The following is a 21,336-nucleotide window of genomic DNA, read 5'->3' on the forward strand; positions in this document are numbered from 1 at the left end:
GTAATTTTGACTTCTCGATCGTCAATTAATAGAATCACGAATACATACTGAATGTGAGTAGTGCCTTAAGTTTCTTATGGGAAATATAGTGCGATTCGCCCCAGGGTTTGCGGCGGGAGCCAAGTATGGTGACGAATTTACGAGCTCCTTACGAGCAAAGGCCAGCCTTTCTCGTGAGTGCATAGCAATAAAGTATGAGGCCAGAGGATATTCGAAACAATCGGTCCGAGAGAAAGCAGAATCTGTCTTGGCCCGGGTCGAATTTAGAATTGATTTACGAGTAATCGCGCTCTGGCGATTCCCATCTTTCTCTCGACCAAGTTTAGTTTATTTGCAGAGTAACAAGGATATCTTTTGCGGATAAAATTGGGAAATTAGTAGGATGGATTAGTGGTACACGTTACTACGCCGATTCGAGAACTATTACCGATAGAAACTACTAACAATAAAATGCAGACGGATTTAAGGCTTCCGGACTCTAAGCGGGATAACCGGATTCTTGTTGTGTCGAAGATGGATATAAATACAGAAGATAATGAAAGTTTAGGTTCAAACTCTTTAACAAGTCAAGATGCTCGACAAAGTAATTACGAATAGGAATATTTGTCAATTGTGCAAAGTTATAGATTCCATAAATTAAGAAGAAAAGCGTTTCCTTTAATATCTGTTAGTTTAATATTATATATTACAGCATATATATATAAAATAAATAAATAAAATCTAAATTCATAAAATGGTTCGAGTACTCCTCATTAGTCGGGCATTTAAACAACCATTTTAGATCGCTTATCGATAAATCCGGCAATGGCCGCAAACCGGTGTGGAAACAGCTGTAGAATGATAGAACAAAACGATAAAGAGTCTCGTCGGAAAACCTACGCAACTAGATTTTGCAATAAATATAGAGAAGCAGGAAGTATTTGAGCTGAGATGTGTTATTACGAGTTGAGCGAGCAGGAGAAGGATACGAGAAAAGGGAAAAGAGAAAGAGCTCTGCAAAGTTTTGCTTGTTTTTGCACGAAACAGCAAGCAAGATTCTCGCTGCCGATTGGTCGTCTCATTATGCGGTAATTAAACAGCATGGCGTTCACTGCGGCTTGCTCGATTCGTTCAGCTTAGCGCGGCGCCAGTTGTCGGACCTGGTAAATTGGAAGACTTTGGCGTTAAAATCCCCTCTTGTACTTGTAACGAATATTTCCACATTCGTATATAATAATTATATGATAAAATCCCGAAATATTTTTACTTACATAATAAAACGTTTTTTGTATTAATTTATACTTCTTTATTAAATTTTTGCATAAGCAATTTACATTTTTAAATATGTAGACGGCAATTCTATTTATTAAATATAATTGATTAATTAATACAACGTAATTATCTTGATTCAATATTAATTTTCAAGATAAATTAAATAACATTTAAAGTCAGCAACTTCTCGTATTCTCTTTTCGAGTGATTGCTAAACACGATTACGCTAATAAACAACGACATTTGACACAATGCTCAAAGCATCATTTCTTATCAATTTAAAACTATTATTATACTATTATATTATTCATTGTTAGCGGTTTCGTCGAACGTCGGATTCGAGAAAGTCGACGTCGCTTGTTTGTAGAGAGGATTCTCGCCCTGAAACATTCCTATGTATTGACGTTCCGGCAATTTTGCAGTCACGCGATCAAAAACAATGGCGAACAATGACTTACCCTGTCCCACTTGGCGAGAGCACGTTCTCGCTCGAATCTAGCGTATTCTCTCTTGTCGTGGATTATAGTGAATAGTTTCCACATGAGGAGAATCAGGGAACCGATGACGACGGTACTTACGACGACGCCTAGCGCAACACCTACGGGAGAAAGTAAATTCTAGTTCATTTTGTTCAACCGTGTTATGCGTAAATGCGACGCACGACTAGTTGATTTTCTAATGCTGTCGTTTGTAAATGTAGAAATAAACAAACGATTAAAGCGAAATTAGATGTTTTATAACACGCGTTCCAAAGCATAATTTATATAATAATATAGTAAAAAAAAATTACCGAACGTATTAATGGCTTTTGTGCAGGTTCTCTCTCTCTGAGTTTGAATCTTGAAAATTGCATTGTCTCTGGTGTCGCCTTTATGAAACTGGTATTTGAATTTAAACATGCAATCTTCATCACCTTTTATTTCACAAATGTGGGCTTCGGTTTCTTCGTCTTTCTGATTCTCCTCTATGACATCAGCCTGTGGGATAATTAATGTTTACTTACAGTCTATGGCAAATTGTAAATTGGCTTCGCACAGCTTGCAAAATAGATATAATCTTGAACGAAGAACTACTAACGAATATGACTTCGTGTTTGCATAAATTACATTCTCCGTTCTTCACGAGCGGTCCTGCATTGTACGCCATACACTCAACACAGTCCTTCAACTCCTTACATTGTTCCGCTGGACACGTCTAAAATAAACACAATAATCTCGCATAAATCTTATACATGGATAATTAATTGAAAGTAAAATTTCAATTAAAATATTATTTCTCTATGCTTTGGTTTATTTTATCGTTCTCTTTATTTCTTTTATCAGGAGAAATCGCTTGTTAGACTGATATTTCTCACAACGCGGGTACTCACAGTACACTCTTCACAAAATTCCCCGGAGAATCGAATATGGTTCCGTTCATGACAATGGCATTTACCGCAGATGCATTCGCCGCGTCCGCTGCAAATCTTAACAGTCTCGCCTGACCGCGGCGGCGAGATGCATGTGTTGTTGGACTGCTTGCACTCGCACGCCTCTCCACCCCATGGCGGTATGCAGTCGCAGGTACCGCATACGCAGTTTCCCCGTTCCCGTCCGCCGCAGATCTTAAATGGACGAAGAAGAGACGACCGACGGGCATAATAGAGTATGTTCAAAGGCGTGTAATTTGTCCTACCGCTTTCATGAACGGCGTTGCCGCGTTCACTCGAAAGATTGCCGCGTAACTTCCGCGTGAATTTGTTAAAAGCAACTATCAGACGGAAATGCAAGAGTACGCGTAGTAATAAACATCATTTCGGATCAAATTTGCTGTCAGTTTGCTAAAATTGTTAATATTTTGCTGAATGATATATAATGTAATTCTTATTGTATAATTAGTTGTTATTTGTGTATAATTTTTTATCTGCGTAATTCACTAATGTTTTCATATACATTTTTTAGATAAAAATATTACGTGTGTGTCTATGTGAATTTTTATTATATCTAAAAAATATAAAATGATATTTTCTAGAGAGCATAAGCATTATATAATATTAACTGTTATTTATATATTTTGAAAACTGATAATAGCAGAATATTAAAATTTTACCTTTGACTGCAATATTTAAAATTTACATTACAATCGTATTACTATTTCCGTTTTCGCACATACCTTGCCTTCATTACGTTTGCAAGAGAAATTGTCGCACTCGCAATATTGTCCGTAAAATATTTCCTTAGAATTTGGTCGTATTTCGCATTCGCAGACGCCGCATATGCATGAACCATGGCCGCTGCAGATTTCAGTAGTTTGATTGTCAGCTTTGCAATCGTCCATGAAGATCGGGCTGTCAGCATCGATTTTATTTATTATGCATTCACATTGCTTTCCATAAAAACCGGAATTGCAATCGCAGATGCCGCATACTAGTGTGCCGCTATTTCTACACTCTGCAGCGTTTGGCCGATAGTCCTGTTTTGCCAATGACGATTTGAAGTTGAATTAGAATCATGTTGTAAAACGATCAATATTGTGCAAATAATTAATAATATTAATTAATTCTTAGGAATCACATTCAAAAAAAATTTTTACTAATAAGAAAAAAGGTTTCTTTATTATTTCTATTATCTTCAACTATTTTATTTGTAGGTAATTTTTCTATTAGCGTACCGAATGTTCAGGCCTCTCGCATGAACAATCGCATATGATTTCCACATCGATAATTAAATTCTCGTTCAAGCCTCTGGGTTTAATTTCTACGGTTTGGTTCCAATCTTTGGGATCTTCTGGACACTCTATAACCTAGTACAGTCAAATCAGTTGCTATTCAAAAAATACAACAAATATTGAACTAGAGGCCAAAATATTTAACTAATTCACGTACGTTAAGTTCAACTTCAAACTCAACAACGTTGCCTACACGAAGTCCTTCACATTTTTTACTTTCTCTCAAATCGCCTGTTTGGTTTAAACATCGGGTAAAATATTTAACATCGATTATCTTTGGTGCTGTGTGGATCATTTCTAGCGAGCTTACCAATTTCTGCAAATTATTAACTTTTTAATTGCCATTTATAATTAAAAATTAGATATTAAATAAATAGTTTGCAATAAACTTTTGAGAAATATTAGTTATCATTTATTAGCTTGTCTAACATATAAATAAAATTATGAATTAAACTAAATTATGAATTAAAAGATCAATAAATTACATTTTTTTACATTTATGAAAAATATATAAAATTATTTAAAACAAGCATACTATTCATTAATGTATCACCTCGTATTCGCTGCTCACTAAAGCAACGACGTTCTGCGAATCGTCTTTCAAAGTTCCGGTTGAGGATCCACTAATACTTCTACTCAATGAGTTATAAATTTTGATCATATCTGGAGATACGGCGAAAATAATATTTATATCATGCTCGCGCGCTTTTCTATTGATCTGAAAGGATAAATAAATGTTTTTGCGATTAAATTTGTATTCTGCATAAATAAATAGTCCGTAGATAAAGAAATCTTGTGCACCTGAGAAATCGACGGGTAATCCTGTAGAAGAGAGTAACTATAAAATCCTTTTTTGTCCAAGTGACACATACAATCGTTAGGCTCTATAATCCCTGCAAGCTGATAAACCAGATTTTTCATCTGCTAGTTGCTAATTTTACTTCGCTACGGTCGTTTTATTTCAGTATGTTATTGTTCGAAGTCGGCTTCGCTTTTGCAAGATTTCCACATACCTTACCATCTCCAGCGATGTGGTATGTCGCGTCGGTTGAGAACACGATAAGATGACGAGCTTTTTGGCGCCAGCCGATTTCCTTAGTGCATACCATGACCTGCATCAATGCGTCGAACCCACCTTCGGGAGTGTCCAAATTACCTGACACCGGTGCCGCCTGTACCTGATCCTAAAATTTGTTGATTGATTGTATTTAACACAAACTATTTTAAATATATAAAATTAACTGTTAGTATTGAATCGTCTACATCGGTCGTGTCAAACTCATTTCCTATATGCCACTTAAGAAACAAAGCAAAGTTGAAAACGGTATATGTGCTAAACGTTTAAATAGATTATACTTCCATAAGATGTTTACATGTAATATCCGGTTTATTATAAAAGAATGAAATTCTAATATAGTGAAAGTGCTTATAATAGAATGGGCTGCACTTAAAGGTGCTACGGATTGCGAGTTTAACACTCTAGATCTACACGATCGGCATTGTAAACATACAAGTTAAATTTTAATAACACAGGCGATTTGCCTATTATCTCTCTTACATATATTGACTAATAGAATTTTAAAAAATTCTTTTAACACGTGCCGAATACAACCAATTACCTTAAATAGAGTTATGTTCTCGGTAAGAGGCATCTGATTTTTATAGTTGTAAGGTGGTGCACAAGGTACATTTTTATTTCTCAAATTACATGGAGACTTCAATCTAATGTAAAAATGCAATCAGATTATAAATCATATCTTATAAACAGATTTTATTCCACTATAAAAATCTCGGTGGTGGCAATTATTTTATTTATTTTATCGGTCAAAATGTCTTTTATAATGATTCATATGATAAACACAATTAACATAATGTAATTACTGATAAACATAATTACTTGTCAGGCTGCGTGCTAGTCATCGGTAAAATGACTTTATCTACGAAACTGCCAAATCCGATACGGAAATTCGACGTGAGATTTTGCATAGCTTTGGCCAACTGCAGGCCAAGTTTTGATAACTTATCTCTGTACGGCTCCATAGAATAGGATAGATCCATGAGATAATATAAATCCACAGGATAATCCTCCGCCTGACTGTATTTAACAGTCACTCGATACTTCTCTCCTATTAATAATTTGTTTAAATTTTCTTCTCTCTTAGAATTTAATTTATTTTAACTAAAACTAATACTAACAAAATTATCGTATATTAAATACTATCAAAACACATGTAAATACATATAATTTATTTTATTTTATTATAAACGATATTTAATATTCTATATTTTTAATAATGTTAAATATTATGATATTCAAAAGAACTTTTTCGTCTTCAGATGCAAAGCCGGCGGAGTTATTTTCTACTTTAACATCCGTTTATTTTATTATGAGTCATCAAATAAGTTAAATAATATTCTGTTAATAATCTATGTTAATATGTTAATAATCTTGCAAAAAGATTTAAGATTCAACATGTAAAAAATGAAATTTTTTGCAGAATTTATCTTACCTCGTCTGAGACGCAAACGTATCCTTTGAGGTTGAATCTGAACGGAAACTTTGCCCTTTTTCGAAGATAACATTCGATCTTCGGTGATCTCCATGGTGCTGTTTTTGTCTACTACGTTTGATGGTAAGCACCAAAGATCACCTTTTTTCTGATACGTTTCTTTGGATACACAACGATCTAGATTGTTCACATTCTGTCCAAATATCTTGTGAAACCGCAAATAAAGATCAGTTATTAGCTATTATATGTAGGTTGAAGTATACAAATTAAAAATTCTTGATGCACTAATTAAAACTATGCGTCTAATTACTATTCTATACCAGTAAATGTACAAACGTGGAAATGTTGCAAGGCCAAAAAAGAGTCGTAAAAAAATTCAAAGTCGAGCGAGTCAATCATTTTTGTATCTTAATTGAAATATATCTTTCTCGTTAACACTACAATTAATTATAAATAATACTTTTTTCCAATCAATTTAAATAAATCAGAACGTAAATAAAAAATATTTTTCTCATATAAATCATGTGATCACAAAATAGATGCGCGGTGCAATCGGTGACTTCATTTAATATATGAATCATCAGCGGAGTGGAATGTCAATGACGCGAAATGAAATCGCGCAGGTGCGTTCGATGCCTCTTCTCGTAGATTCTCGTCGCATGTCATCTTTAGCGAGTCTGCTTGTTAACGACGTTTATATATATATATAAATATTCATTACCGTCATGGAGCACCAGACACATTGCGGCGTTTGTAGGCATTTCGAACAGGTATCTTGAGACTTGCAGAGGTTCTCCAAATTCCAATATTCCGAGGATACAAACACGAAGAATCGCGTCGTCAGGAAGAGAAAAATAATTGTCGTCCACCATGTCATTATTTCACTGTTAACGTTGACGTACTTTTGACGAGAATGACGAGACGAACCGTAATGTGAACGAAAGGATACTGCGGCATCCCGCGGAAATGAATCCGAGATAAAATAAGTCGTGGCATTACATCATTAGATATTCGGTTCAAACAACTTTAAATTTTTTTATAGCAACAATCGCTACGTTAAATTTAATCAAATTTTATTAAGTTAAATTTAATTTTATTATAAATTGAATTGAAAATTATATTTGCTAAACGAATATTTTGAAGACATTAAAACATAAATAAATAATATAATGTTTAAATATGCAATTTTTAATTTTGATTTTATATTTTTGTTACATAAATTTGATTTTATTTCCGTAAAGTATACTTTAATCTTATATAAAAAGACGAGAAAAAATTTTGATAAAAAATTATATCTTTAATAATAATTTCTTAAGTGTCCAATTACTGGAAAATTTGTTTTATATTTAATTTAATTATTTTATATCTTTATATCCTTTATATTCTTATATTACTTTATATTCTTAGGCTCTGCACACAATAAAGAAAATATTAGGAATAAGAATAAATATTAAATATTAGGAAGAGCAATTATTTTACTTCAAACAAAGGAACGAAATGGATTAATTATTTCTAATTCTTATTTCCTAATTGATGATACGTTAATCCATTTCATTTTCTTGTTTTGAAATGAAATAATATCAATTTGTTATAATATATTTCCTTCTAATATTTAATATTTATTCTTATTCCTAATATTTTTTCTATTATGCATAGGGCCTTATACTTATATTACTTTATATCCTCAATTTCAATTTATATATTTTTAACCTAGTGTCATCTATTGTTCCAGTAACATATTATTAGTGTAAAGTTTGTCAGCTTTTCTAACAGATGGCGTATTAAAAAATAGTTTGGCAGTGTTTTCAATAAGCAGTAGGAATGTCATTTTAGTCCATTTTTATCTTCCAGGTAGTATCTTTTATAAGTTCAGAAAATGGAAAAATTATTTAATTTGCAATGATAAATATAATCTTATTTAATTTTCTAATTTACTGCAAGTGATATGTTATGTAAACGAGCTTTTAAGTCTTCAGCAGTGGCTCTCATGTCATTTTAGTAGTTTTGATCTTAGCTAAATTTTACATCAATAGAACTTTTATCAAAATTTTAATAATGTTCATTCTATATTTTTCATTAACTTTTACAATTTTTCAAAATTCTGGAAATCAATATTTACTTCTTCGATGCGATAATGAGATTTTTTTATAGTATAGTTTTAGAATTTTTATTCTAGAGTGAGGTTCTTTGAACTTGTCAACCTGACGCCTTGGTCGCTTTCATGAACAGAAATTGCCGTCTAGATTGAGTACGCTGCCTAAAAGGATCATAATCTTTCGTCACAAGTGTATAGTACGTGATAGAATAATGTATGATCTTGACTGAATCCATTTTCAATACGTTTGACAGATGACCGATTGCCAGTGTTTCACATTTTGACAAAATAAGGACTGAACAAACGGGCCGACATGGAGGCAGTGCCGAGATTGCCGATGATATGGTTTCAAGTAAAAGTTAGCCCGGAGCCGACTACTTTTGGACCAAAACTCAAACAGGTACCGATTCCGCAAGTTTACATTTCTTTTTATATCTAATTAGTCAACTTTTACGTTATGCCAGGTGTTGTTACAAATCTGCTGTTTGCACGGAATGTCAATGTGTTGATAAGAGATGTGCACAGCTTGCAATTATGATTGTTTCGAATGCAATGGATTTGTCTGGATTTAATTATTTTATGTATTGTTCTTTTCTTTAGTACATACGAGATTTTTATAATGAGGATCCTGAGTCATACAACAATGAGATACATCAATTGGAAAGTTTACGCTCAATGGCAGTTAGACCACCCGTTGATATGGCTGGTTGTGTGTTGCTGAAGAAATATTACTGCCAATTACATTTCCTTCAGAGTAGATTTCCCATGGGCAAGGATGGTCCTGCTGCAGTCACATTTACATGGTATAAAATCATTTTTCTTGCATTATGATTTTGTTAACATACTATAATTCCTAATATACTTAATTGCATTTGGATTTATAGCTTATTAATGGTAAATCATACAATATTTTTTTAGGAGAGACACTTATGCAAATATGGTGTGTTCATTGGCTAACATTCGTTTTGAAATGATATCCATTTTATATAATATTGGCGCGATACATAGTCAACTGGGCGCACGCACAGAAAGAAATAGTGCAGATGGAATGAAAATGGCATGTACTCATTTCCAATGTGCAGCTTGGGCTTTTGAGCACTTAAAAAATAGTTACCCTCAACCATCCGGTGTGGATCTAGCGCCAGAATTAATGACTTTTATGCATCAGCTCTGTTTGGCACAAGCTCAAGAATGCATATTGGAAAAGAGCATGTTGGATAATCGTAAACCGACAATTGTAGGTAGGTATTGTCAATTGTCAGTTATACTAATTAGCTTTTATATTAACTGCTTAGTTTTGTCTGTCATTACATATAGTATGTATGTATTATACAGCAAAAGTCGCGAAGCAAATAGTAGACTACTTTACCATGGCATTAAACACATTGGAGCAAGGTGGAAGTGAAGATGGAACTGCTGTATCTGATACCGTGGGTACCAAGATTTATAAGGTAAATAACATTGTAGTTTATATTTGAACGTTATTTTGTACACAGTTTTATAAAATTAACAATGTTTACGAGGAGAATAATTATTACAAATTTGCAGAGCTGGAAACGTTATGTGAAGTTTAAAAAGGCGTATCACTCAGCTGTCACATATCTTTATCAAGGTCTTGCCGCTGAGGAACAAAGAAAAATGGGAGAGCGAGTAGCTTTTTATAATGCTGCATTAGCGTCTCTTAATGAGGCACATGCAATTTATGATTTCGCTAACGTAAAAGAAGAAAAAGCCGCAGTGGAAGAATCACTTACATTCACAAATGATGTGATAGAAGGAAAGAGAAAAGCTGCTAAAAACGAGAATGAATTTATTTATCATGAGGAAGTGCCGGAAAAGGAAACTCTTCCTACAGTGAAAGGTGCTTCTTTAGTCAAAGGAATATCCTTCAATATAAGTGATCCGGAGGTATCAGGACAAGATATATTTGCGAGGTAATTATAATCCATATTACTTTAATATTTCTTTTACATATAGTCTAATTTGTTATTACTGTATTAAGTATTATGCTATATAGATAGCATAACTAACAAAACTGTTTTTTTTAAATAATTTTTTGTTAATTTTTACTTATAAAAAAATATTGTCAATTTCTTTAATCTGAAGACATACTGTATAATATCATTGTATATTGATATATTATTTCAGATTAGTTCCTATGAAAGTGCATGAAGCTAGTTCTCTTTATTCGGAAGAAAAGGCAAAAATATTGCGTTCTGTTGGAGCAAAAGTCGAGGAAAAGGATCAATATCTCAACACTTTTCTGACTTCCTTAAAGTTGGAACACTTGAATTTGTGGGATCCTGATATACAAACTTCAGATTGGGAATGCTTACCTCTCCCAGAAGAATTAGTCGAACGATGCGCGGCACTTAACGCAAAACAACATGTCATTCAAGATTTGATAGATATTATGGGAAAATTATCCGAAACAAGTCAAGATGTTGAGAGAGTACTAAAGGATATATCGAAACTTCTATTGGAAGAGGAACAAAAGTATGAATTTAACCTTTTGCATTTATCAAAATTTTAAGCCACTAACATCATTCATATAATGATTGTAAAAGCAATTAGAAAATATTACCATATATTTCTGCATATAATATAAGAGAATTTGATTTGTTATAGAGAAAAGAAATATCAAGATGCAGTAGGTAAGAGGCCACCGTCTATAGTAGCGACAGATTTAACAAGAGAAGCTAAAAAATACGAAGAAGCACATAATAAGGCTTCTGAGAGCAATCAGGCTCTTCATAAAGCAATAACAATGCATGTGAAAAACTTAAAAGTTCTCTCGCAACCGTTGGCTGATTTAATGGCGCAGATTCCTTCACCGACCACATATCTCTTGGGTAAGTTTTGTATTGTTTATTAACATATTGAATAATTGCAGTACTTTAAACAATTAATTGACGTCAAAATATATATTTATTGCTTTAATGTTTTATTTAGATCAAAGTTCCGAAAAATCACAAAACGCAAAAGAAATAGAGAAAATGCATACTAAAGAATTGAAACGTATATTGAGTAAAGTAGATGAAATGCGAATGCAGAGACTTGATTTGCATACTAAATTACGGGATCAAATTGCGCAGGATGATTTAACACGTTTATTGGTCACAGCAACATCCGAATCTGCTTCTCTGGATCGTTTATTTGCAGATCAGCTTAGCAAGCATCAAAGTTTGGTCGGTAAAATTACATACTTGTATTAAATATTTTATTTCTTTCACGAGTGACGCTTGAATAAATCGATTTAATATTGCAGGTAAACTTAATAGAGCAAAATCTTGCTGCACAAGATAATATATTAACGGCTTTAACAGACGTATACGCGCAGACCGCTAACGTACGAAAGAATGTCGAGGAGATACTAAAACGTAGAGAAATTATGATATCCTCTTTGATTAATTCTTATGACGCATACGAGGATCTACTAGCAAAATCGAGCAAGGGCTTAGAATTCTATAGGAAATTAGAAATAAATGTTGCGAAGTTATTACAACGAGTTAAAAGTACGTGTAGAGTGCAAGAGGAAGAGCGGGAGCAAATACTTGCTCAGGATAGTAAGAACACATACGAGAAGACTGATGCGACAATACCGTCGACCTACGATCAAGGACGTACTCGATCTAACAATGGCCTGAAATTAAAAGATTACTTGAACAACAGAGCAGAAGGCAGTAGTACTGGTTATCAGAATCCATATTACAATTTTTACAAAGGGCATGCTGCAACGATGCCAATCGATTCAACATCGAAGTCACTGGCGACTGACATGGCAGACAAAAATTTAATTCAATCTCCAAGTGCAATACCCGGAAGTGCATCGGAAATTCCGTCTTCGTCTGTGAAATCCTCGCAACACTACTACCCCGCAACATACAACCCTGCCGATTACAGAACAAATTCTCCGTACGCGTACGGCACTCAGAACTATTACGAAAATCCAATTGTCAGCAATACTCTGAATCAGAATTATTTACCAACCACTAATACGAACACTACGAACGTCTACCAGCAACCAGCCTTGTCCACGCCAACTGCTAATGCATCTAATTCGAATGCGCAGTATCCTGCAAGCTCCTACGTACCAAATGGACAAACTCTACTTGCGGCCACCACCGGACAAGATAAATTTCGCGGCGTCTCGCATTCTAACTACAACGTCTCTAATACTGCTTTGCAATACGATGCATATCAGTCGCCAACCGGTTACAGTAGTTACAATGTTGCAACGCCGTACGTTCCCAATCAAGAAGCAGCTGCCGCTGCAATTAATAGCGGAACAACAGAGGTGCCATCGCAGGTTCAACCAGTGACGCAGATGCCTGTCTCTACGATCGGTGTAACCATAAGTAGCACGTCGTCGACGGATGTTCAAGGGCAAACTTACAGTATTGCGCAGCAAGCTCAGCAATATAATAATCAACAGAAGACAACTTTAGGCCAAGAAATATCTCACGGTGATCAGAACTCCATTGGATCTCAGCAGGCGCTATCAACGACGGATAATACACTGACGCAGAACTATTCACTGCCTCCAGCTGGCCATCCCGACATGACGTATCCCCAAAATTATCAGAATGCCGCGTATTACAATCCAGCGGAAAACCAACGAATCTCATATACTCACAATACATACGACACCGCAACTGTCGTTCCTCCGACGCAATATATGCAATCGCCGCAACCGAATGCCAGCAATCAGCCTGTACACTCTATAACATCGACAAGTGAGGCTCCGACGTCGTATCCCTCGAATTTACACAGCGTTAATCCTGTCCAGTATTCGCAGCAAACCAATACAGAGCAGAGTACGCAGAGTTATACGGATAAAACGTATGCCGCGTACGGTACGCAGGTGCAAATGAACGCTGTCGCTCAAAATTATCCAAGTACTTATCAAAATTATCACAACGCCGCTGGTGTGTCGTATCAACAGACCAACATGCTACCCGGAGACACGTCTAACACTTATGCTTATTTAAACAGCTCAGGTGGCTCGGAAATAATACAGAGCCACACGAAACCAACAACAACAGTGCAGAGTTATTCGCAATCGTATCAATACTCGCAGCAAGCTCCTTATTCGGGCTACGTGCAATATCCGAATTATTCGCAAGGCCAAAATTATGCCTACATGCAAAATACCCATGGAACCAACACAATGACGTATACGTACAATCCCGTTAGTCAAGCTCAAGTTTATAGTTACGCCTCTAATCCCCAAGGTGCACAGACTTCTCAAGCATTAGAGGCGACAGTTCCGGTGACGTCCACCGACGTTGCGGCTGGTAATGTTTATCAGCAGCAGGAAACAAATGCAAGATATACGAATGCGGGCAACAATACTGTCAGTCAAACACCGTCATCACAGTACAGCCAAGTTTATCAGTCTCAGACAGGGAACGACACGTATTATACTATGCCTTACGGTCTTCAAATGCAAGGTCAAGGTATGTCACAATATCGCTAATCTTATTTTATTTTTATACGTAAATTTATTCATATGTATTCTTATATGTATTTTATTTCAGCTGGTTCGGTTACGAAATCTGAAAGTCACACCAATTACAATCAGACTTACATGCAGGCCGTCAATAGCGGGACAAACACAACAACAAGTGCTAATCCAATGAAACTCACAACCAAATCCGATGAACTAAAATCAAATGTTGATCTTCTTGCTGATCTCGACATTACTATAAATCATGCGCCTCTCGTGCCGGAGGTACGACCTCTTTCCACAGTGCAGAAAAAAGAGGAGACGGTAACAAACAATACTGCGGAAGATGATAAGACGGAAAAAATCGATCAAGATAACCCCCATAAGACTGAACAAGAGGCAACGGTTTCTACTGAGGATAAAAGTGATCATGAAAATTTACAAATTGTATGGGATACTTGGTACAATGACGTTCAACCGAAAAAGGATCCTTTAGGAGAACCAGCGGCATTACAAAAGTTTGTCAATGACGTTGAGAAATATGAAAAATTCGTGGATAGTTTACTCGTGAAAACTCTAAGCGGAGCTACGAATCTTGATATTAAGTGGAAAGAAGTTCAAGACTTTGAAGTAAGTCGAAAAATAAAAATTTTGCTAATATTATATTAATCACATTTTATAATCGAGTAAAAATAAGTATTTAAGAACACGCAAGATGTATTTTAATTCACATAATTTTCCTTGTTTTTTTCTTCAGGAACGAGAAGATGGAAAACAGTCAAGTACTGTAGCGTTGGCTCATTCGTCTGAAAATCGAACGGTCGATTGTATTCCATATGATACTACACGAGTGCAAATATCATCGTCAGATATTTCGTCGTATATAAATGCATCTCATATTATGGAAATCACGCAATGGATACCTACAGCATTTATTATAACTCAAACGCCATTACCAGATAAATTGGACGTTTTTTGGGCAATGATTTGGGAACAAGAGAGCGAAGTTATTGCGTGTTTAGCATCTAATGCCCAGGTTTGTATGAATAATAAATAGTATATATTTCCGCAAAATGTATAAATGTATATATATTTTTTATTGCAACATTATTGCAGATTTACGTATACTTAATAACATAAAATTTGTGTGTTTATAGCTGAATGGAGAGTTATACTGGCCCATAAGTGAAGACAGCAATTTGGATGTAGGAAGTTTTACAATCTCGTTAAAAAAGATAGTTAATCACACAACCTACATTCAAAGAACACTTTCCATACAACATAATAAAAAGAAATCTGAAAAAGTCGTTGTACATATGCAGTTTCTTACGTGGCCTTCTAAGTAAGTTGACTATAATCAAAGTACTTGAATAATACATACAGTGATTAATATATTTTACTCTTTCAGTGGTTTTCCAAGTAGCCCCGGTGCTCTACTTGCATTTTCAAGCGATGTGATGACAGAGCAGGCATTAAGACGTTGCTCTCCCAAGCCCGTAGTTGTACATTGTTTAGATGGCGGCTCGTTAAGTAGTTTGTTTTTAGTAGCTGCTACAACAGTATGTCATATACGAGCGGGTTGTGGAATCGTGGATGTTCCACTGGTTTTCAAAGGCCTTGCAAAATGCCGCAAACAAGTCGTAAATAAAGAATCGTTGTTATTTGCTTATAGACTGGTATTATATCACGCTCAGGACATTTTAATGAAACGTAAGAAAAATCATTTCTGTCATGATATTTTTCAATAAAACTGTATTGACAATATACTCTATTTTGTCTCAGGTGGAATTTTGTCATCTACTCGATCCACATTTGAGAATTTTGACGGATTCAAAGGAAACAAGGAAAAAGGATCAAAGAAATCAATACAGTGTCATCCTTCGGATGATTTTCTTCACAATCTTGGCGTAGGAATGCATCGTTCTGATTCTGAACAAGGTATGCAATTATTAAAAATATAAAATTGATTTGTAATATAAGTTTTAGGTAAGCAATTTGCTAAATATTAAATGTTAAACCTTCTAAACAAACACCTCTTATTTCAGGAAAAACGCAAACAACTTTAACAAGTGATAGTACATCAAGTAAAAATTCAACATCGTCAGAAAAATCTAATGGCGGAGTTCTCGATCCTTTAAGCCAATTGGATCCTTTGTGGTCTATCAGAAGATAATTATGTAATGTTAGAAATGTAAATTCCATTGTGCAGCTTTAAGATTATTTAAACGAAATAGCCATTCCTATCTTTGTTAAAGTCGAATGTTAAAGAGATCGAAAAAGAATGCCGAGCTAGAATTTTTAAAACAGTTTGTATAAATAATATAACGGAATAACGTAAAATAACAACGCATCACAAATTAGTCTTGAAATAAAAGACATTTATTCAAGTATTTGCTAATTCTTAAGTTTTAACGATGTTTTACAGTCTATTAAATATATAGAATAAAAAATATAAAACACATGCCCCCTACTTGTATTCATTTCATTTATATTTATACAATTGGCCTAAACAATGCAATCTAATTACATTGTTTTTCTCATATTTCGATATAGTTAAGCTGTAATGATTAATCTATTTAGATAAATTTAAGATATTTCGCATTTACTTAGGATTTTAATAACTAATTTAAACATTTGTGATTATATATATATATATTTTGTCTTTAAAAGAAATTAATATAAGTTTTATGAAATATATATATTCATTTCGGTATAATTCTTTTACAATTTTAGAAACAACATAATCATCCGATATAACGCGCATTAGATGCGAAATATTTATTACAAAATCATATATTCTCTCTTACACTTAAAGTATAGACGTACACTAAAGAAATGCATTACATTAGTAATCATGTTATCCAGTATTGTATATTTTAACAGGCCACTGTCGAAATACGTGCACCTTTTTTAAAATACTAGTAAACTGGGTATAGCGATATTTATATTTAGTCATTTTTTTATCTTTATAACATTTCATTTATATAAACTGTTTTGGTTATACTACAATGCATAATAATACGCACAATGCACAATAGTACGTATTAAATGCTGCAGTAATTATCGCGAAACTTGTACATAAATGAATGTAAATATCGAAAGATTTATGAAGATGTGGCAATAGACCATATTTTAACCTGATGTTAGAGCACTTTAAGATCCTCGGTTTCGTAAATCCTTCACTTTATAAATTCGTACGAGCCAATGCTCCGTCGTGTACGCTTCTTCCAATGTATTTAATTCGAAATCCTTATTTCCAATCTCCATATTTCTTACCCTGTCGTAGCCTGAAGGCTTACCTATTTAAATTTTCAACAAAATTAGAACAGCCGTAAAATGGACTCTTATTGACTACAATTTTGATAAAGTAAAAAGTCTTACCGCCTTCGGTGTAAACTTGTCCGAATCTATAGTAACACATTTTGTACATGAGACAGTTGAGCAAAATTGGAGATCCTTCTTTATCTACTCGAAATTCGCCTGCAGGGTTATAATAATCCCACTCGGTTATGGATTTCCCTTTCTCTGTACTGCCGCCAATGCGCACCATCCATAGGAACTTGTTTATGTCTGAATAAAATAAAGATTAATTTTTAGTAATGCATACTGTAATACTGTCACGACTAACCCGAACATTTGGCTTTTAATCAACAATTATAGTAATTTAATAATCAAGAATTTACCATCTGATGAGTAGCCGGTAAGCCCACCAAAAATTACAAGAACATAGTTGACATCTAATTCTCTCATAATTTCATAAGCCTTTTCCTCGGAACTTGCCATCGCTTGCCCGACTCTTGATATGTGCGTATTATTCCAGGTGTTATTATCCACTAAAATAGTACGATTTGCCATTGCAGTTATCTGGTATCCGTAATCCCACCAAGACATTACTTTAGCATTCTGAAAAATAAATAAAATATAGAAGTTTTCTTGGTATTTTGTAAAACGTTTTGTTTTTCTTCTAACTCTGGCTATCACAAATTACAATTTTTAAAATTTTCAAACTGCTATACTATTAAATATTTATAAATTATTTGTACTTTATTAAACATTTGAATTTCTAATTTTAATCCAAATATTTAATTATTCGTGTTTAAAATAATATAATAGTGGCTAAAATAATTAAAAATGGCTAAAAACACTTACTTCGGGCGTGTTCATACGTAACCAATAATATGCTTCTCTGAAATCATCAAAAATCATACGACCACCGTCAGGTGACCGCGCAGACAATACAATGCTTGGTGAGCTATAAGCTTCTGCTGTGACCCATGTGCAATGAATAGTATAAGAGAAGAAGAGTATACACATTACTATGACGAAAAATGTGGCAATCTGAAAAAATATAAGACGTTCTTAGTATAATATTGTATTTAAATATTTTTTTAAGGATACTTTTATAAAATATTTGAAGTTTTGACAACTTACCTCACTTCTCAAAACATAATTATTTTCGAATTTTTTAGCTTTCTTATCAACAACTTTTCCACTTTCAACTTGCTTCATGTAAGTAACTAATAAAGAAGATGCTCCAATTCCACCCAAAATACACATAACTGGAGCAAGTACTAACATTAAACGTACCATTACTCCCTAAAATATTAAATAGACATTATTTACGCAGAAAAGTGTATATGTAAAATGAGTAAATGTATAAAAACTACTAGATTGCATAGTAAAGAAATATTTTATGATGTATATATTTATGGCTCAATTACAAGAATGATAGCCACTTTTTGGTCAAAGTAAAATGCACTGCACAACAAACTGACAAATGTATTTTTTCATAGGAGAATTAAAAGCTTATCCAGAAAAATAAAACTTAAATCATGATCACTTTATTTTGAGCCATGAAATTCTCCTACGAGAGATCGTACTTATGCGAGCGTATTATGCAGTGCATCTTGTTTTGACTAAAAGTGAAATTGATTGTTCTTGCATTAAGTCAGAGATATATATCTATACTTTGTATACAATCTTATATTTACTTACTGCAAAATACAAACTGGTAACTCCATATAAAATTAAGAAAATGTTAGAATCTGTTAACTTAGAAAAGCAGAAATATAAGCCTGATGGGAACAAAAATACAAGTATCTGCAGATCAAAGTAGAAGGAACTCCATGATGTTGGCTGATGTTCCGAAACTGAAGCAATTATTGGAATATGATTTTTTGCGTAAGATGGATCAAGCAGAGAGTAAAAACGCCCAGTCCATGGTGATATTTTTCCTTAAAAAATTAAATAAAGCATACAAAAATCTATATAATAAATAAAATTATATGTACGCGTGATATATTATTAAATAATAGTACATTATGGAATCCATACCTGTAATAGTTAAAATACCACCAACTATGCATGATGTAGTAACCACTACAATAAGCAGAGCACGGAATAATATTTCAAATTCCTTTTGGGACAATTTGCTTCGTAAATAATCTACTAATGCATGTATTTGACACAAACCGAAAACGCCTAATGCCTGTAAGAAAGAAATAAAAATGTCTAAAGTTCTAGCTTAAATACAAATGCAAAAATATTTTTACATTTTAATAATTACATTAAGTGCATTAAAGATATTACAACACTTACAAGCATATGTTCCGAACTTTGCACGGGTTGAAAACCAACAAACGATATCTGCATAGATAAAATTGTGCCTAAACAGTATAAAATGCTGTATGCAATATATATCCTATGGGAAAATCTGCCAGTCACCATCAAGGTCAGCACGTGTAACGGGATCAGATTAATTAAAAAGACATATCCGCCCCATGAAGACACCATATAGAAATATGCCAGTGCAGCGCAAGTAGCCCAGCATATAGCTCCTGTTTTCACAGCTTTGATCCACATATAGTATGTAAATAACATGCAAAAAATTGCTATGCCTTCATTGTCATAAGATCCTGCAACTGATCGGGATATATAACCAGGTACAATTGCAATCATTGCAGCTGCAAATAGGCCTGATGCGGAGTCCTAGAAAATTAATTAAACAAGATGAAATGTCATTGGCTGTTTCTAAGAGTTAATAATTGTACTGTAATCAATCAAAATATAAACTATACCTTTAATTCTTTGGTAAGCAGATAAGTGATAATTGTTGTTAAACTTGAAAATAATGGAGCAAGGAAGACACAAATATTGCGTATGTCTAATGTGATATTCAGTAACCATGAGAGATGATATAATGCTGCTGAAGTTATCATTAGACCAGGATATATAGTTCCTACAAAGTTTGTTTTTTTTCTTTAAGCATCTTTTTTTCTGAGAAATACCATTCTTAAATGTTTTAATATACAATCAGTACCTCCTATTATCCTGCCAAGTGGATACCAAACACGGTCATCAAACCAATTATGAAAACTGTAGAATCCATTTTCAGCTAAGTATTTTGTTGTGCGATAATTGAAGTATGGATCAAATTCATGAATAACACTCTCAAATCTTAGTACTGAGAATAAACGTGTAGCAAATGCTGTAAAAAAATTTATATATGTAAGTTGATTATCTAAACAAAAACTAAAGTACAAAGATAATAAACTTACATAAAATTGCTGCTAAAGATAGCACAGTTAATTTCAAAAGTGTTTCTTGCTTCTGCGCAGACATACGCAGACCTCTTGCTTTTACTAACGACACCATGTTGGTGGAGAAAAATGTACAATACTGTTAAATGAAATCAATCCTGATTCTTATATCATCAACCTATAAATAAATTTTGTTTAATTTTAACATTGTGCGTGCATTATCATTATTTAAAAATATTTTGCATAACATAAAGTATAAATGTCTGAGTAAATATCGTCACTAGAGAACAATAACAAGTAGTTTCATATATATAATTTGTATGCAAGCTAAGCACATGTCCGTTATTGTTAAAGGTTAAAATTTCATATGCAAACATGCATATGATAAAATTAAAGCAACGAAAGTACTATTTTAAAATAAATACACGCGTTATCTATATAACTTTCATGTGTTGAACGCATTTTTAAAAATGCATGCCTTTTCAAACAACGCTAAGTAAACCCAATATTGACCACGTACACAAAATTACCGGCCGGTGACATATGTATATATCGATTCGCATATTTTACACTTCGGTATCGTATATGCGTTTACGTGATGCGTTAACAACTTCCAAAAATTTCAGAAAAACTTACAAAGTTATTTTACACAAATGTGAGAACACAACGTGGCCATTTAAATTATTAACTAACAAATGTCACACAATTCCAAAAGAAAAACCATAGATTATGAACCGTACGATGGTTTGTTCAGAAGATGACTGCCTTGCATAAAATTCTTTTAGT

At 33.7% G+C, this 21,336-nt stretch overlaps 3 protein-coding genes across 3 annotated transcripts; 1 reads left to right on the forward strand and 2 right to left on the reverse strand.

Moving 5' to 3' along the window:
- Positions 1-1,326: 1,326 nt before the first annotated feature.
- Positions 1,327-7,417, reverse strand: LOC105674122 (integrin beta-PS-like). The gene is made up of 15 exons (XM_012370245.2): positions 7,189-7,417; positions 6,468-6,672; positions 5,855-6,083; positions 5,577-5,679; positions 4,971-5,141; positions 4,759-4,857; positions 4,511-4,675; positions 4,115-4,273; positions 3,901-4,032; positions 3,403-3,702; positions 2,621-2,854; positions 2,329-2,445; positions 2,042-2,228; positions 1,710-1,849; positions 1,327-1,632 (listed from the first exon to the last, which is right to left on the reverse strand). The coding sequence occupies exons 1-15, from the start codon at positions 7,342-7,344 to the stop codon at positions 1,555-1,557; spliced, it is 2,475 nt and encodes an 824-aa protein (XP_012225668.2). The 5' UTR covers positions 7,345-7,417; the 3' UTR covers positions 1,327-1,554.
- Positions 7,418-8,721: 1,304 nt separating this feature from the next.
- Positions 8,722-16,472, forward strand: mop (myopic). The gene is made up of 15 exons (XM_012370241.2): positions 8,722-8,962; positions 9,163-9,365; positions 9,481-9,803; positions 9,898-10,013; positions 10,111-10,496; positions 10,711-11,058; positions 11,191-11,414; positions 11,515-11,750; positions 11,831-14,021; positions 14,103-14,641; positions 14,769-15,047; positions 15,169-15,353; positions 15,420-15,721; positions 15,794-15,949; positions 16,057-16,472. Exons 1-15 carry the CDS (start codon positions 8,876-8,878, stop codon positions 16,182-16,184), a joined length of 5,703 nt encoding a protein of 1,900 aa, XP_012225664.1. The 5' UTR covers positions 8,722-8,875; the 3' UTR covers positions 16,185-16,472.
- Stt3A (catalytic subunit 3A of the oligosaccharyltransferase complex) lies at positions 16,369-21,294 on the reverse strand. Its single transcript, XM_067355279.1, has 12 exons — positions 21,071-21,294; positions 20,569-20,728; positions 20,331-20,498; positions 20,089-20,249; positions 19,610-19,999; positions 19,346-19,499; positions 19,007-19,245; positions 18,443-18,607; positions 18,161-18,349; positions 17,695-17,914; positions 17,393-17,581; positions 16,369-17,310 (listed from the first exon to the last, which is right to left on the reverse strand). The coding sequence occupies exons 2-12, from the start codon at positions 20,663-20,665 to the stop codon at positions 17,165-17,167; spliced, it is 2,118 nt and encodes a 705-aa protein (XP_067211380.1). The 5' UTR covers positions 20,666-20,728; positions 21,071-21,294; the 3' UTR covers positions 16,369-17,164.
- Positions 21,295-21,336: the final 42 nt, after the last annotated feature.

The sequence above is a fragment of the Linepithema humile genome, chromosome 5 (assembly GCF_040581485.1).
Source record: "Linepithema humile isolate Giens D197 chromosome 5, Lhum_UNIL_v1.0, whole genome shotgun sequence".
Taxonomy (NCBI): domain Eukaryota; kingdom Metazoa; phylum Arthropoda; class Insecta; order Hymenoptera; family Formicidae; genus Linepithema; species Linepithema humile.

Excerpts from the sequence above, each read along its gene's own strand:
- Stt3A (XM_067355279.1), bottom strand. The coding sequence starts at position 20,665 with ATGGTGTCGTTAGTAAAAGCAAGAGGTCTGCGTATGTCTGCGCAGAAG. Across the intron at positions 19,500-19,609 it reads AAAGTTCGGAACATATGCTT|GCATTAGGCGTTTTCGGTTT; the intron begins GTAAGTGTTGTA and ends TCTTTCTTACAG. Across the intron at positions 18,350-18,442 it reads ATTATGTTTTGAGAAGTGAG|ATTGCCACATTTTTCGTCAT; the intron begins GTAAGTTGTCAA and ends ATATTTTTTCAG.
- LOC105674122 (XM_012370245.2), bottom strand. The coding sequence starts at position 7,344 with ATGACATGGTGGACGACAATTATTTTTCTCTTCCTGACGACGCGATTC. Across the intron at positions 6,673-7,188 it reads GTGTCTGGTGCTCCATGACG|ATATTTGGACAGAATGTGAA; the intron begins GTAATGAATATT and ends CGGTTTCACAAG. Across the intron at positions 4,274-4,510 it reads TAGTGAGCAGCGAATACGAG|AAATTGGTAAGCTCGCTAGA; the intron begins GTGATACATTAA and ends AATAATTTGCAG.
- mop (XM_012370241.2), top strand. The coding sequence starts at position 8,876 with ATGGAGGCAGTGCCGAGATTGCCGATGATATGGTTTCAAGTAAAAGTT. Across the intron at positions 9,804-9,897 it reads TCGTAAACCGACAATTGTAG|CAAAAGTCGCGAAGCAAATA; the intron begins GTAGGTATTGTC and ends TGTATTATACAG. Across the intron at positions 11,751-11,830 it reads TTAGCAAGCATCAAAGTTTG|GTAAACTTAATAGAGCAAAA; the intron begins GTCGGTAAAATT and ends TTAATATTGCAG.